A 16744-nucleotide genomic window follows, 5' to 3' on the forward strand; every position below is an offset into this window, starting at 1 on the left:
TCCCCATGGGGAGAGGAGAGAGGAAAGGCTGCATTGCCTGTGCCCAGTACGCGCTTTGGCGTGTTACGTGGAGTGTACAGCATCGATTAGGTCAGGACCTCAGCTGTTTGTGTCACGGTGCGAATACACTCGGTGGAACGCTATCCAAACAGCGCCTGTCTCATTGGCTGTGTGTAGGCATTGAGATGGCATGTGAGGCTGTAGGGCGCCCATTGCCTCGAGGTGAAAGCTGACTGCACTCAGGGAGTAGCGGCCTCTACTGCTCTCTTCAGAGGAACAGGAGTCGAGGATATTTGTGCAGCTGTGTCTTGGTCGACACGTCTCCTTTAATCCGCTTCTATTTGCTTGATATGTCTTTGAATGTTCTGGCTCAGTCTGTACTGAGAGAATGACTTGAGTTAAGAAAAATTGATGCAGGACTGAGGGGCATGGTTCCTTTCAGGTCCGTGTCACTTTTCTTATGAGAGAGACATATAGGACATGATTCCTATCTGACTAATATCAGTACAGTAGAGAACATGTTGATGCACATACTCAAGGGCGAATGCAGGACTAATGGACTGGCTTCCATCAGGTAAGAGTGATTGTGACATGACTCCTTGCTGAGGGTTCAGTATTGTAGAAGTCGTGTATTTGACCTGCCCACTAGTCTATGTCTGTGTTGAAGCGGAGGGATGGGGGAAATAGCTTGTGTAACTAGTATTACATAGGTAAAAAATAGCAATCTTGAGTTCTACCCATCAATCTTTGGAATCCATTGATTGAGTGTGATGGATTACCGAATACACAATGTAGAGTTACACTTTGTCATTCCATTGTTGATCGGTGATTATATCAGAATAGTGAGGACCATCTGTCTGCTGGTTCAGATTAGTATGGATCATATTCTGGTTATCTGCCTACTAGTCTCTGGCTTTGCCTTCGGACTAGGTGTGACAGATATTATTGAGGCCACAGTATATTGTGACACACTGTGTTACAGTACTGAAGGTCTTGGTCAAGGCCATAGCTGGGCCCGACCTTATCACTATGTGGGAAGAGTTGGGCTCGGCATGGTGTACATTTTGGAGCGTTGCGCTCCGCCTTAAACCACTAGGAGCAGAGCTCCACGATATAGAACAATAGTTACCAGAGTTGTAACTCCAGTTCTATGAGTGGAGCGGAGCCCCATAGGACCTAAGGCCATGCCGATTCCCCAGTCTCGCTGAAGATAATTTTCGGGAGGCTGAGTGAGGGGAAGTGTCCCATTATATAGGGACAACTGTGCTCCCATTGGCTGCAGGTGTGTGCATAATTTTTTCTCAGGGTATTCGCTGCCTAGGCAGCGGGATAAACCACTAGGAGCACAGCTCCCCTTCCAAACTTCTTCCATTTAAGAATGATGGAGGCCACTCTGTTCATGGGGACCTTCAATGCTGCAAAAAATGTTGGTACCCTTCCCCAGATCTGTGCCTCAACACAATCCTGTCTCGGAGCTCTACGGACAATTCCATCAACCTCATGGCTTGGTTTTTGCTCTGATATGCACTGTCAACTGTGGGACCTTATATAGCCTTTCCAAATCATGTCCAATCAATTTAATTTTCCACAGGTGAACAATTAAGTTGAGATGTTTCTTCAAGTATGATCAATGGAAACAGGATGCACCTGAGCTCAATTTCGAGTCTCATAGCAAAGGGTCTGAATACTTATGTAAATAAGGTATTTCAGATCTTTATTTTTAATACATTTGTAAAAACAAATAATGAAAAACTGTTTTTGCTTTCCTTATGGGGTATTGTGTGTAGATTGCTGAGGATAAAAAAAAAAGGCTGAATAAGGCTGTAACGTAACAAAATGTGGAAAAGGTGAAGGGGTCTGAATACTTTCCGAAGGCAATGTATATTGTACCCTCTAGTTAACTGTTTAGCTATTATTGACATGTATTAATGTTTTCGTCATGTCCCAAAAAACTTTCAACCGACACTCACGAATAAGGTCATACAATTATATCTATATATTTTTTTATCAATTCATGTGATTCGTTGAAATTATTATTTTTGGCAAAACGAACGATTCACTTCACCATTGTATTAGTTGGAATTCGGTTCAATCACAGTGAATTGAATCATGTGAATCAAAATAATAATTTGTGAATCGTGAACATTAATTTAAATGTAGCCTTTCTTTTGGATTATGTGGCTTCAAAACTTGTTTTATAGATACTTCCAGTTGATTTGAGAAGCCAATGTATGGGACTTTGTAACACAATAGATAATAGTCAGCCTGCAAAGGTAACACTTCTAAGGTAGTTACAATAAATATGACTAAACTACAAAGTTACATTTCCTGAATATTTGTGGGCTTGCGTCAGCTGAATAAAAAAACAAAGATTTGTATCCTACCATAGCCATTTGATCTTTGATATATTGAATGAGCAAAAAGGTCTAAAACTTATTTGGTTGCAATGTTTTACATCAATGGTTGTGCAGGTTTTTATTCCTGTCCCCCTCTAACAAATCACAGTTTAGGGCTTGATCAAGAGCCTGAACACCCAGTAGCTCTCCACACTTATACGCGGCAGGGTAGCCTAGTGGTTTGAGCGTTGGACTAGTAACCGGAAGGTTGCAAGTTCAAACTGAACAGGCAGTTAACCCACTGTTCCTAAGCCGTCATTGAAAATCTTAATTGACTTGCCTAGTTAAATAAAGATAAAGTATAAAATAAAAAAATACAAATTCTTGTGGGGGGTTAAGTGCCTTGCTCAATGACAGGAGATGGTACGAGAGATCAGAGAGCAGCTCAATACCACATAATACCACACTACGCATACAGTGGGGCAAAAAAGTATTTAGTCAGCCACCAATTGTGCAAGTTCTCCCACTTAAAAAGATGAGGGACCTGTAATTTTCACTTCAACTATGACAGACAAAATGAGAAAAAAAATCCAGAAAATCACATTGTAGGATTTTTAATGAATTTATTTGCAAATTATGGTGGAAAATAAGTATTTGGTCAATAACAAAAGTTTATCTCAATACTTTATTATATACCCTTTGTTGGCAATGACAGAGGTCAAATGTTTTCTGTAAGTTTTCACAAGGTTCACACAGCAACACTGTTGCTGGTATTTTGGCCCATTCCTCCATGCAGATCTCCTCTAGAGCAGTGATGTTTTGGGGCTGTTGCTGGGCAACACGGACTTTCAACTCCCTCCAAAGATTTTCTATGGGCTTGAGATCTGGAGACTGGCTAGGCCACTCCAGGACCTTGAAATGCTTCTTACGAAGCCACTCCTTCGTTGCCCGGGGCGTGTGTTTGGGATCATTGTCATGCTGAAAGACCCAGCCACGTTTCATCTTCAATGCCCTTGCTGATGGAAGGAGGTTTTCACTCAAAATCTCACGATACATGGCACCATTCATTCTTTCCTTTACACGGATCAGTCGTCCTGGTCCCTTTGCAGAAAAACAGCCCCAAAGCATGATGTTTCCACCCCCATGCTTCACAGTAGGTATGGTGTTCTTTGGATGCAACTCAGCATTCTTTGTCCTCCAAACACGACAAATTGAGTTTTTACCAAAAAGTTATATTTTGGTTTCATATGACCATATGACATTCTCCCAATCTTCTTCTGGATCATCCAAATGCTCTCTAGCAAACTTCAGACGGGCCTGGACATGTACTGGCTTAAGCATGGGGACACGTCTGGCACTGCAGGATTTGAGTCCCTGGCGGCGTAGTGTGTTACTGATGGTAGGCTTTGTTACTTTGGTCCCAGCTCTCTGCAGGTCATTCACTAGGTCCCCCCGTGAGGTTCTGGGATTTTTGCTCACCGTCTTTGTGATCATTTTGACCCCACGGGGTGAGATCTTGCGTGGAGCCCCAGATCGAGGGAGATTATCAGTGGTCTTGTATGTCTTCCATTTCCTAATAATTGCTCCCACAGTTGATTTCTTCAAACCAAGCTGCTTATCTATTGCAGATTCAGTCTTCCCAGCCTGGTGCAGGTCTACAATTTTGTTTCTGGTGTCCTTTGACAGCTCTTTGGTCTTGGCCATAGTGGAGTTTGGAGTGTGACTGTGAGGTTGTGGACAGGTGTCTTTTATACTGATAACAAGTTCAAACAGGTGCCATTAATACAGGTAACGAGTGGAGGAGAGGAGCCTCTTAAAGAAGAAGTTACAGGTCTGTGAGAGCCAGAAATCTTGCTTGTTTGTAGGTGACCAAATACTTATTTTCCACCATAATTTGCAAATAAATTCATTAAAAATCCTACAATGTGATTTTCTGGATTTTTTTTTTCTCATTTTGTTTGTCATAGTTAAAGTGTACCTATGATGAAAATTACAGGCCTCTCTCATCTTTTTAAGTGGGAGAACTTGCACAATTGGTAGCTGACTAAATACTTTTTTGCCCCACTGTATTTGTTTATGTGTACATAGAGACGCCACCAATTGCTGGTCATGGAAATTTGGTTAAAAGTCATGAAATTCCATCTATCAAAATATGTAGGAACCCGGTATGTTGTCACCTACTTTTAAATTTGTTGTTCTAGCCCCTGTCCCCACCGGAGGCCTTTTCCCTCTTGGTAGGCCGTCATTGTAAATAATAATTTGTTCTTAATTGACTTGCCTAGTTAAAGATTCACTATGCAGAAATCGCTCTGCCGTTTCCTGGTTGCTAAAATTGAAATAGTTTGCCTAATTTCAGTTTGTGGCATAACAAGCAAGGAGAGTGTAGAGAATCATTATATCATCTAAACCACTGTATAATATATTTTCCATAACCTAAAAATATTGTATTTTTAGCTGGTGTACAAAACCAAAAGTAAAAGACTCCAAAACAAAACCTAAGAATGAGAAGCATAGAAATATAGCGCACACAGAACAAACCTACCACTTCTTAGACTTGCTTTCAATTAGAATGATAGATCTATAACACACATTTCTATGTGAATTAGGTCAGGTAGCCCAAAAAGTTACATATTGCAGCTTTAAATAAATGTTAACATAAAAAAAAAAAATGTTTTTAATGGTATTGTCTTTCTGTCTAGTTTCGGAGTGATCCCCACCACCCCTCTGCCCATCCACACTCCACTGATGCCCAGCCAGAGTATTGAAGTTTCCCTTCCTCTCAACACCATTGGGCCAGTCATGAAGATGGACCCACTGAACAACCTTCAGGTAAACTCATATACAGTGCATTCGGAAAGTATTCAGATCCCTTCACTTTTTCCATATTTTGTTACGTTACAGCCTTATTCTAAAATTGATAAAATATTCCATCAATCTACACACAATACCCCATAACAACAAAGTGAAAAGAATGACCCTAAGCACACAGCCAAGACACGCAGGAGTTTCTTCACGACAAGTCTCTGAATGTCCTTGAGTGGCCCAGCCAGAGCCTGGACTTGAACCCGATCGAACATCTCTGGAGAGACCTGAAAATAGCTGTGCAGCGACGCTCCCCGTCCAATCTGACAGCGCTTGGGAGGATCTGCAGAGAAGAATGGGATAAACTCCCCAAGTACAGGTGTTCCAAGCTTGTAGCGTCATACCCAAGAAGACTCAAGGCTGTAATCGCTGCCAAAGGTGCTTCAACAAAGTACTGAGTAAAGCGTCTGAGTACTTATGTAAATATGATATTTCAATTTTTATTTTGTAATACATTTGCAAACATTTCTAAAGACCTGTTCTGCTTTGTCATTATGAGGTATTGTGTGTAGATTTATGAGGATTGTTTTTTAATCCATTTTAGAATAAGTCTAACGTAACAAAATGTGGAAAAAGTCAAGGGGTCTGAATACTTCCCGAATGGACTGTATGTACCTAGGGCTATGGCGGCCATAACATTTTGTCAGCTGGTAACTGTCATGCAAATAACTGCCGGTCTCACTGTAATTTACTGTTAATTAACTCACATTTAGCATCTCCAGGCTTCCACACATAGCCTACAAGCCAATGATGCGGACCTTTGGATTATCTACATTATTTAAAAAGTAATAAATCCATGTAATATAGCCTACACCATCACAATAAAGCCATTGTTTTAAGCAGGTCTAAAGAAGCGTTATGATATGAAGAAAATGTAGTCTATTTCAGAAGAACAGCATATCATATTCTGACTCGTCCTTATGTTAGGCCCTGATATGGTTATGCTATATGGCTGTGGGCTACACTAAGTTCATTTAGCAGACAAGATTTGATTAGAATTCCTGTGGCATTATTTTATAGTGAGAAGAATACAGTTGAACATAGCGTAATAAAATAGAAAGGATATTTTCCCCAAACGATTTCTGAGGGAGTGCGGCACCTGAGACTATTCTGTGATAGTGGTTAACAAAGTGATCATTTGAAACTGGTCTTCCTATATGCTTAATTTGTTAAAGAGCTACCCCCACTTTTTTCAATTTCCGCCTGAAGACATACCCAAATCTAAACTGCCTGGAGCTCAGGCACAGAACCAAGGATATGCATATTCCTGGTACCATTTGAAAGAAAACACCCTGAAGTTTGTGTAATTGTGAATTGAATATAGGAGAATAACACAATAGATCTGGTTTAGATAATACAATGAAAAAAAAATGTTTTTTCTTTTTATTGTTGTATCATCTTTAAAATGAACAAGATAAAACAAACATTCAGATAGGATGATGGGCACAATTTCAGTGGAAAAAACATAAGAGGGCAACAGTACTTGTGCAAAGTTTCAGAATGATAACTTCCAAAATGAGTGTGCTACATGACATATATCATGAAGTCACCCAGGTGTCCCACACAAGTAGCCCAAATGTACCCAAGTGGCCAAATTGTTGAAGTTATACATTTTGAATGGAATAACTATATACAAAATACCAAAATGGTATTCTAACACACCCCCCCCCCCCAAAAAAAATGGAGAAAAAACATGAAAAAAAAGATACACATTTACAAAATAACACTTTCAATATTTGGAAGACCCTCAGTCCTCTTCACAATATTATGCTTCTGATGCCAGGTGCCATAGCACATCCATGCCTGCAGAAATACATTTGGGCAGATGAACACCACTTGTGGCAGGAGCTGGATGAACCAGCTTCAGTGGGGGATGGACACTTTGGCACTGGGGGCTCCCATTCGGAGTCAGTGTCACTGTGAAAGAAAATGTTCAGTTAGAATAGTTTCACATGAGCCCTGTATCAACAGATATAATAAACATATATATATATATATATATATATATATATATATATATATATACACACACACACACACACACACACACACACACACACACATACAGTGCCTTGCGAAAGTATTCGGCCCCCTTGAACTTTGCGACCTTTTGCCACATTTCAGGCTTCAAACATAAAGATATAAAACTGTATTTTTTTGTGAAGAATCAACAACAAGGGGGACACAATCATGAAGTGGAACAACATTTATTGGATATGTCAAACTTTTTTAACAAATCAAAAACTGAAAAATTGGGCGTGCAAAATTATTCAGCCCCTTTACTTTCAGTGCAGCAAACTCTCTCCAGAAGTTCAGTGAGGATCTCTGAATGATCCAATGTTGACCTAAATGACTAATGATGATAAATACAATCCACCTGTCTGTAATCAAGTCTCCGTATAAATGCACCTGCACTGTGATAGTCTCAGAGGTCCGTTAAAAGCGCAGAGAGCATCATGAAGAACAAGGAACACACCAGGCAGGTCCGAGATACTGTTGTGAAGAAGTTTAAAGCCGGATTTGGATACAAAAAGATTTCCCAAGCTTTAAACATCCCAAGGAGCACTGTGCAAGCAATAATATTGAAATGGAAGGAGTATCAGACCATTGCAAATCTACCAAGACCTGGCCGTCCCTCTAAACTTTCAGCTCATACAAGGAGAAGACTGATCAGAGATGCAGCCAAGAGGCCCATGATCACTCTGGATGAACTGCAGAGATCTACAGCTGAGGTAGGAGACTCTGTCCATAGGACAACAATCAGTCGTATATTGCACAAATCTGGCCTTTATGGAAGAGTGGCAAGAAGAAAGCCATTTCTTAAAGATATCCATAAAAAGTGTTGTTTAAAGTTTGCCACAAGCCACCTGGGAGACACACCAAACATGTGGAAGGTGCTCTGGTCAGATGAAACCAAAATTGAACTTTTTGGCAACAATGCAAAACGTTATGTTTGTCGTAAAAGCAACACAGCTGAACACACCATCCCCACTGTCAAACATGGTGGTGGCAGCATCATGGTTTGGGCCTGCTTTTCTTCAGCAGGGACAGGGAAGATGGTTAAAATTGATGGGAAGATGGATGGAGCCAAATACAGGACCATTCTGGAAGAAAACCTGATGGATTCTGCAAAAGACCTGAGACTGGGACGGAGATTTGTCTTCCAACAAGACAATGATCCAAAACATAAAGCAAAATCTACAATGGAATGGTTCAAAAATAAACATATCCAGGTGTTAGAATGGCCAAGTCAAAGTCCAGACTTGAATCCAATCGAGAATCTGTGGAAAGAACTGAAAACTGCTGTTCACAAATGCTCTCCATCCAACCTCACTGAGCTCGAGCTGTTTTGCAAGGAGGAATGGGAAAAAATTTCAGTCTCTCGATGTGCAAGACTGATAGAGACATACCCCAAGCGACTTACAGCTGTAATCGCAGCAAAAGGTGGCGCTACAAAGTATTAACTTAAGGGGACTGAATAATTTTGCACGCCCAATTTTTCAGTTTTTGATTTGTTAAAAAAGTTTGAAATATCCAATAAATGTCATTCCACTTCATGATTGTGTCCCACTTGTTGTTGATTCTTCACAAAAAAATACAGTTTTATATCTTTATGTTTGAAGCCTGAAATGTGGCAAAAGGTCGCAAAGTTCAAGGGGGCCGAATACTTTCGCAAGGCACTGTACATACATACATACATACATGCATACATACATACATACATACATACATACATATAGAGTACAGGGAACATAAGGTTGAATATATTATTATAGACCTGCTAGATCTACTGTCTCATTATATTATGACATTTCAGCTAGATCTACTGTCTCTATTATACACTGCTCAAAAAAATAAAGGGAACACTTAAACAACACAATGTAACTCCAAGTCAATCACACTTCTGTGAAATCAAACTGTCCACTTAGGAAGCAACACTGATTGACAATACATTTCACATGCTGTTGTGCAAATGGAATAGACAACAAGTGGAAATTATAGGCAATTAGCAAGACACCCCCAATAAAGGAGTGGTTCTGCAGGTGGAGACCACAGACCACTTCTCAGTTCCTATGCTTCCTGGCTGATGTTTTGGTCACTTTTGAATGCTGGCGGTGCTTTCACTCTAGTGGTAGCATGAGACGGAGTCTACAACCCACACAAGTGGCTCAGGTTAAACAGCCACCACTAACATTGAGTGGCTGCTGCCAACACACTGACTCAACTCCAGCCACTTTAATAATGGGAATTGATGGGAAATGATGTAAAATATATCACTAGCCACTTTAAACAATGCTACCTAATATAATATGTTTACATACCCTACATTATTCATCTCATATGTATACGTATATACTGTACACTATATCATCTACTGGATCTTTATGTAATACATGTATCACTAGCCACTTTAACTATGCCACTTTGTTTACATACTCATCTCATATGTATATACTGTACTCAATGCCATCTACTGTATCTTGCCTATGCCGCTCTGTACCATCACTCATTCATATATCTTTATGTACATATTCTTTATCCCCTTACACTTGTGCCTATAAGGTAGTAGTTTTGGAACTGTTAGCTAGATTACTTGTTGGTTATTACTCTATTGTCGGAACTAGAAGCACAAGCATTTCGCTACACTCGCATTAACATCTGCTAACCATGTGTATGTGACAAATAAAATTTGATTTGATTTGAGGTAGTGCAGGTCATCCAGGATGGCACATCAATGCGAGTTGTCGCAAGAAGGTTTGCTGTGTCTGTCAGCGTAGTGTCCAGAGCATGGAGGCGCTACCAGGAGACAGGCCAGTACATCAGGAGACATGGAGGAGGCCGTAGGAGGGCAACAACCCAGCAGCAGGACCACTACCTCCGCCTTTGTGCAAGGAGGAGCAGGAGGAGCACTGCCAGAGCCCTGCAAAATGACCTCCTGCAGGCCACAAATGTGCATGTGTCTGCTCAAACGGTCGGAAACAGACTCCATGAGGGTGGTATGAGGGCCCGACGTCCACAGGTGGGGGTTGTGCTTTCAGCCCAACACCGTGCAGGACGTCTGGCATTTGCCAGAGAACACCAAGATTGGCAAATTCGCCACTGGCGCCCTGTGCTCTTCACAGATGAAAGCAGGTTCATACTGAGCACACGTGACAGTCTGGAGACGCCATGGAGAACATCCTCCAGCATGACCGGTTTGGCGGTGGGTCAGTCATGGTGTGGGGTGGCATTTCTTTGGGGGGCCGCACAGCCCTCCATGTGCTCGCCAGAGGTAGCCTGACTGCCATTAGGTACCGAGATGAGATCCTCAGACCCCTTGTGAGACCATATGCTGGTGCGGTTGGCCCTGGGTTCCTCCTAATGCAAGACAATGCTAGACCTCATGTGGCTGGAGTGTGTCAGCAGTTCCTGTAAGAGGAAGGCATTGATGCTATGGACTGGCCTGCCCGTTCCCCAGACCTGAATCCAATTGAGCACATCTGGGACATCATGTCTCGCTCCATCCACCAACGCCACGTTAAACCACAGACTGTCCAGGAGTTGGCAGATGCTTTAGTCCAGGTCTGGGAGGAGATCCCTCAGGAGACCATCCGCCACCTCATCAGGAGCATGCCCAGGCGTTGTAGGGAGGTCATACAGGCACGTGGAGGCCACACACACTACTGAGCCTCATTTTGACTTGTTTTAAGGACATTACATCAAAGTTGGATCAGCCTGTAGTGTGGTTTTCCACTTTAATTTTGAGTGTGACTCCAAATCCAGACCTCCATGGGTTGATAAATTTGATTTCCATTGATAATTTGTGTGATTTTGTTGTCAGCACATTCAACTATGTAAAGAAAAAAGTATTTAATAAGAATATTTCATTCATTCAGAGGATGTGTTATTTTAGTGTTCCCTTTATTTTTTTGAGCAGTGTATTATGACAGACCAGCTAGATCTACTGTCTCCATTTCACTTTGGCCATTGTTGTGGGCCTGCCCTCCCCTCAACAGCCTCAAATAGGCTATTTCATTTCACAAATAATATTTTATATTATTAATTTCAAACAACGGCATTAGCATGAGAAGAACTTACCAGTCCAAAAATATGTCCTCTCCGTTCCAAAAATATTCCTCCATTTGGGAATCGCTAAATGAATCGTCCTCGATCAATTTCTTCTAAAATTGTGTGTACATCTGTATATCTAGACTTAGATTGAGCTTTTCCTGACTTAGTCGCCATACTGATTGATATATAAACAGCTGAATATGCGCTTTACCAAAAAAATGCTGTGCGCAACATGCGTTGCTCCTTCCGGTATGAATCGTCAATGGCGAATGAACCTCTTTATGCCAGAGTTTACTACATGGGTTGGTCTTCCAACACATAAACATTACATATTGCCGTTTACCTCAGCTCATTGGCTATCTACCCAGCTAGATTTCAAGACGATCAGTGGTCATTGGGTTAAAATACAGTCGATCAACGAAACAGCGAGCAAATCATTGGTGCACAATGATGTCATTACTTGTTGTCTTCAAATCGGTTTCTTTCAGTCAATACGTCCCGCGAAATGACCCATCAGGTTTGGTTGTGTTACAAACAAACCAGTTGATTGCAATGAAACCAAACATGACTGGAAAAGTCACATTCTGTGTGTGTATTTACCTCGAATGTGTCGTCGAAAATGGAATGAGACGGAATTCACGACACAAGCGGTTCACAAAATGTTTTGTGTTAGGCTATAAAAATGGATTTTATCAAACAAAAAAAACATTCATTGTGTAACAATGAGCATTGGGATTGCAAACGGAGGAAGATCGTCAAAGGTAAACTATTTATTTTATTGCAGTTTGATTTTGTTACACCTGTGCTGGTTGAAATAGTTGTTTTTAAATGGGGCTCTATCCTCAGATAATCACATCGTATTCTTTCGCACTAAATCCTTTTTTAAATCTGACAACGCAGTTGGATTAGCAAGATTCTAGGCTTTCGAAACATGTGAGACACTTGTATTTTCATGAATGTTTAATATGACTATTTATGTAGTGATCACCGTATGTTGTCGAATTTCAGCCCGCTACCGGGTTCCGTGCGCAGAGAGGTTAATGCAACTTTAGTTGTGATACAAACATTAAGCTACATTTTTTGCTGGGGCAAAAAAGTATTTAGTCAGCCACCAATTGTGCAAGTTCTCCCACTTAAAAATATGAGAGAGGCCTGTAATTTTCATCATAGGTACACTTCAACTATGACAGACAAAATGAGAAAAAAAATCCAGAAAATCCCATTGTAGGATTTTTTATGAATTTATTTGCAAATTATGGTGGAAAATACATTCTAAGGCTGCATGATGCGACTCTAATGATGATTTTTTTAAAAGTATAATGAAAGTGCTCTGTTTGTTGCGCAGGCTGCACACACTTTATCAGTCTCTCATTCAGAATTTGACAAGCACTTGATACAATGACATTCTAGAGAATTCTGTGTTTCCAACTTTATGGCAACAGTTTGGGGAAGGCCCTTTCGAGTTTCAGCATGACAACACCCCTGTGCACAAAGCAAGGTCCATACAGAAATGGTTTGTTGAGATCGGTGTGGAAGATCTTGACTGGCCTGCACAGAGCCCTGACCTCAACTCCATCAAACATCTTTGGGATGAATTGGAACACCAACTTGGAGCCAGGCCTAATCGCCCAACATCAGTGCCCGTCCTCACTAATGCTCGTGACTGAATGGAAGCAAGTCCCCGCAGCAATGTTCCAACATCTAGTGGAAAGCCTTCCCAGAAGAGTGGAGGCTGATATAGCAGCAAAGGGGGGACCAACTCCATATTAATAGCCGTGATTTTGGAATGAGATGTTCCACGAGCAGGTGTCCACATACTTTTGGTCATGTAGTGTACTTTGCGAATTGCGAGTGCCATTTAGAATTTCTTAGCCTAGGCTATAACCTTAAACATAGACAGGTTCCACGCTGAAAATATGCAAAAACATTAGTTTGATAAAGACAGAGCATATTTCATCAGAATTATTAAGCCTAGGCCTACTCACCAAACAAACTTTGTGGCTGTAATTCATCACCATGCAGTGTTCAATGTGGAATTATTCATTAATTTAGAAAATTCCAAAGACCGTGCAGAATAAACTAAATTGAACGTCTGTATATCGAAAAGAAGACATATTTTGGCTTGAAAAATGTGTCTTACAACTGGCCAAATTGAGCCCTGTTTCAAATGAACACTGAGCATAACTTTTCCAGGCATGCGATGCGCATCACTGGCAACCTTTTTTTATTTTTGAAAAATATAGTTATTTTTTATTCTGTTATATTACAACATGTTTCTTTTTACTATAACATAGGTGTGTCTTGACTGTGATAAGGGCTCGGGAAATAAGAGCTTCTTGTCTGCTAAATAAGCAAAACAAGGATATGCCATTGCACAGCCATAGGTCGTTGGTTCGAATCCCCAAGCCAGCAAGGTGGAAAAATCTGTCGTTCTGCCCATGAGCAAGGTGGTAAACCCTCAACAACAACTGCTCCCCGGGCGCCGATGACGTGGACGGTGATTAAGGCAGCCCCCCACACCTCTCTGATTTAGAGGTTGGGTTAAATGTAGAAGACACATTTCGGTTGAATGCATTCACTTGTGCAACTGACTAGTCAGGTTAACTTCTTATGGCTGGGGGGCAGTATTGAGTAGCTTGGATGAATAAGGTGCCCAGAGTAAACTGCCTGCTACTCAGGCCCAGAAGCTAAGATATGCATATTATTAGTATATTTGGATAGAAAACACTCAGAAGTTTCTAAAACTGTTTGAATTATGTCTGTGAGTATAACAGAACTCATATGGCAGGCAAAAACCAGAGAAAAAATCCAACCAGGAAGTGGGAAATCTGAGGTTTGTAGGTTTTCAAATCTTTGCATATCCAATATACAGTGTAAAATTTAGTCCGATTGCACTTCCTAAGGCTTCCACTAGATGTCAACAGTCTTTCGAACCTTGTTTCAGGTTTCTACTGTGAAGGGTGAGCGAATAAGAGCGGTATGAGTCAGGTGTCTGGCAGAATGCCATGAGCTCAGTCTCGCACACACCCGTGAGAGTTAGCTGCGTTCCCTTTCCTTTCTAATGACAAAGGAATTGTCCGGTTGGATTATTTTTGAAGATTTATGATAAAAACATCCTAAAGATTGATTCTATACTACGTTTGACATGTTTCTACAAACTGTAATGGAACTGTCGTCTGAACTAAGTGCCTGCACCGTGTGAATTTGGATTTGTGAACTAAACGCACAAACAAAAAGGAGGTATTTGGACATAAATGATGGACTTCATCGAACAAAACAAACATTTATTGTGGAAATGGGATTCCTGGGAGTGCATTCCGATGAAGATCAAAGATAAGTGAATATTTATAATGCTATTTCTGACTTCTGTTGACTCCACAACATGGCAGCTATCTGTATGGCTTATTTTGGTGCCTGAGCGCTGTACTCAGGTTATTGCATGGTGTGCTTTTTCCGTAAAGCTTTTTTAAAATCTGACACAGCAGTTACATTAAGGAGAAGTTTATCTATAATTCCATGCAAACACTTATCTTTTATCAATGTTTATTATGAGTATTTCTGTAACTTGATGTGGCTCTCTGCAAAATCACCGGATGTTTTGGAAGCAAAACATTACTGAACATAACGCGCCAATGTAAACTGAGATTTTTGGATATAAATATGAACTTTATCGAACGAAACATACATGTATTGTGTAACATGAAGTCCTATGAGTGTCATCTGATGAAGATCAAAAATTAGTGATTCATTTTACCTCTATTTCTGCTTTTTGTGACTCCTCTCTTTGGCTGGAAAAATGGCTGTGTTTTTCTGTGACTAGGTGCAGACCTAACATAATCGCATGGTATGCTTTCGTCGTAAAGCCTTTTTGAAATCGGACACTGTGGTGGGATTAACAAGTTTATATTTAAAATGGTGTATAATACTTGTATGTTTGAGGAATTTTAATTATGAGATTTCTGTTGTTTGAATTTGGCACCCTGCACTTTCACTGTCTGTTGTCATATCGAGATTTCAGCCGTAAGAAGTTTTAAGCACCTTACTTTTTGCCCAAGGCTTGTTTAAAGAATAAACTCCAGCACACAGGTATTCTTGAATACTCCACAAACAATACCAGTGTGCCCTGAGTTTCTTCTTTAAATATACACGGAACAAAAATATAAACGCAACATGTAATGTGTTGATCCATGTTTCATGAGCTGAAATAAAAGATCCCATAAATGTTCCATACGCACAACAAAACGTATTTCTCTCAAATTGTGTACACAAATTTGTTCACATCTCTGTTAGTGAGCATTTCTCCTTTGCCAAAATAATCCATCCACCTGACAGGCGTCAAGAAGCTGATTAAACAGCATGATCATTACACAGTTGCCCCTTGTGCTGGGGACACTAAAAGGCCACTCTAAAATGTGCAGTTTTGTCACACAACACAATGCCATGGATGTCTCAAGTTTTGAGCAAGTATGCAATTGGCCAACAAAGCTGTTGCCAGAGAATTGAATGTTAATTTCTCTACCATAAGCTGCCTCCAACATCATTTTTGAGAATTTGTCAGTACTTCCACCGGGCTCACAACCGCAGACCACGTGTATGGCGGCGTGTGGGTGAGCGGTTTGCTGAATTCAACAGAGTGCCCCATGGTGGTGGTTATGGTATTGACAGGCATAAGCTACGGACAACGAACACAATTGCATTTTATCAATGGCAATTTGAATGCACAGAAATACTGTGACGAGATGCTGAGTCCCATTGTGAGGCCCATCGCTTTTAAGGTATCTGTGACCAAAAGATGCATAGCTGTAATCTCAGTCATTTGAAATCCATAGCTTTTCAATTAACAGATTTTCTCATGAATTGTAACTCAATAAAATCTTTGAAATTGTTGCATGTTGCGGATATTTTTGTTTAGTATAGTTATTAACATAGAGATGAACTGGAGGATTCAGCCTTCAGCCCACTCATGGCTGCCGAGGCGAAGGCAGTAAAGTGGTTCGAGGCCACTGTGTTGGATCTAATGCGCTCAACCACCACAGGACTGCAATCAGCTGGAAAATGGACTCCAGCCTTCAGTGCCCCCGCTCAAACTGTTAATAAACTGTACTCACAAACATATACTGCAGAGACATATTATATACTTCACATTAATGTATCTTGCAAGGTTGTTATTTAAGCTATAGGTTGTTATTTAATTTGTATGAACATAACAAGATTCAACAACTGAGACAAACTGAACAATTTCCACATACATGTGACTAACAGAAATTGAATAATGTGACCCTGAACAAAGGGGGGGGGGGGGGGGGTCAAAGTAACAGCCAGTATCTGGTGTGGCCACCAGCTGCATTAAGTATTGCAGTGCATCTCCTCCTCATGGACTGCACTAGATTTGGCAGTTCTTGCTGTGAGATGTTACCCCACTCTTCCCGGACATTCCTGGGGGGAATGGCCCTAGCCCTCACCCTCCGATCCAACAGGTCCCAGACGTGCTCAAT

The 16744-nt window shown here is 40.9% G+C and overlaps 1 protein-coding gene across 2 annotated transcripts in view; it reads left to right on the forward strand.

The window, feature by feature from the left end:
• The window catches only part of ap2b1 (adaptor related protein complex 2 subunit beta 1), a 98034-nt gene that overhangs the window by 62069 nt on the left and 19221 nt on the right, over positions 1-16744 (forward strand). For both annotated transcript variants that reach the window (XM_036989983.2, XM_021617926.3), the window contains one exon: positions 5036-5165. In XM_036989983.2, the coding sequence (XP_036845878.1) occupies positions 5036-5165 (130 nt within the window). The remainder of the gene's footprint in view (positions 1-5035; positions 5166-16744) is intronic.

Source organism: Oncorhynchus mykiss, chromosome 10, assembly GCF_057628025.1.
Source record: "Oncorhynchus mykiss isolate SJ-2025 chromosome 10, ASM5762802v1, whole genome shotgun sequence".
Classification (NCBI taxonomy): Eukaryota; Metazoa; Chordata; class Actinopteri; order Salmoniformes; family Salmonidae; genus Oncorhynchus; species Oncorhynchus mykiss.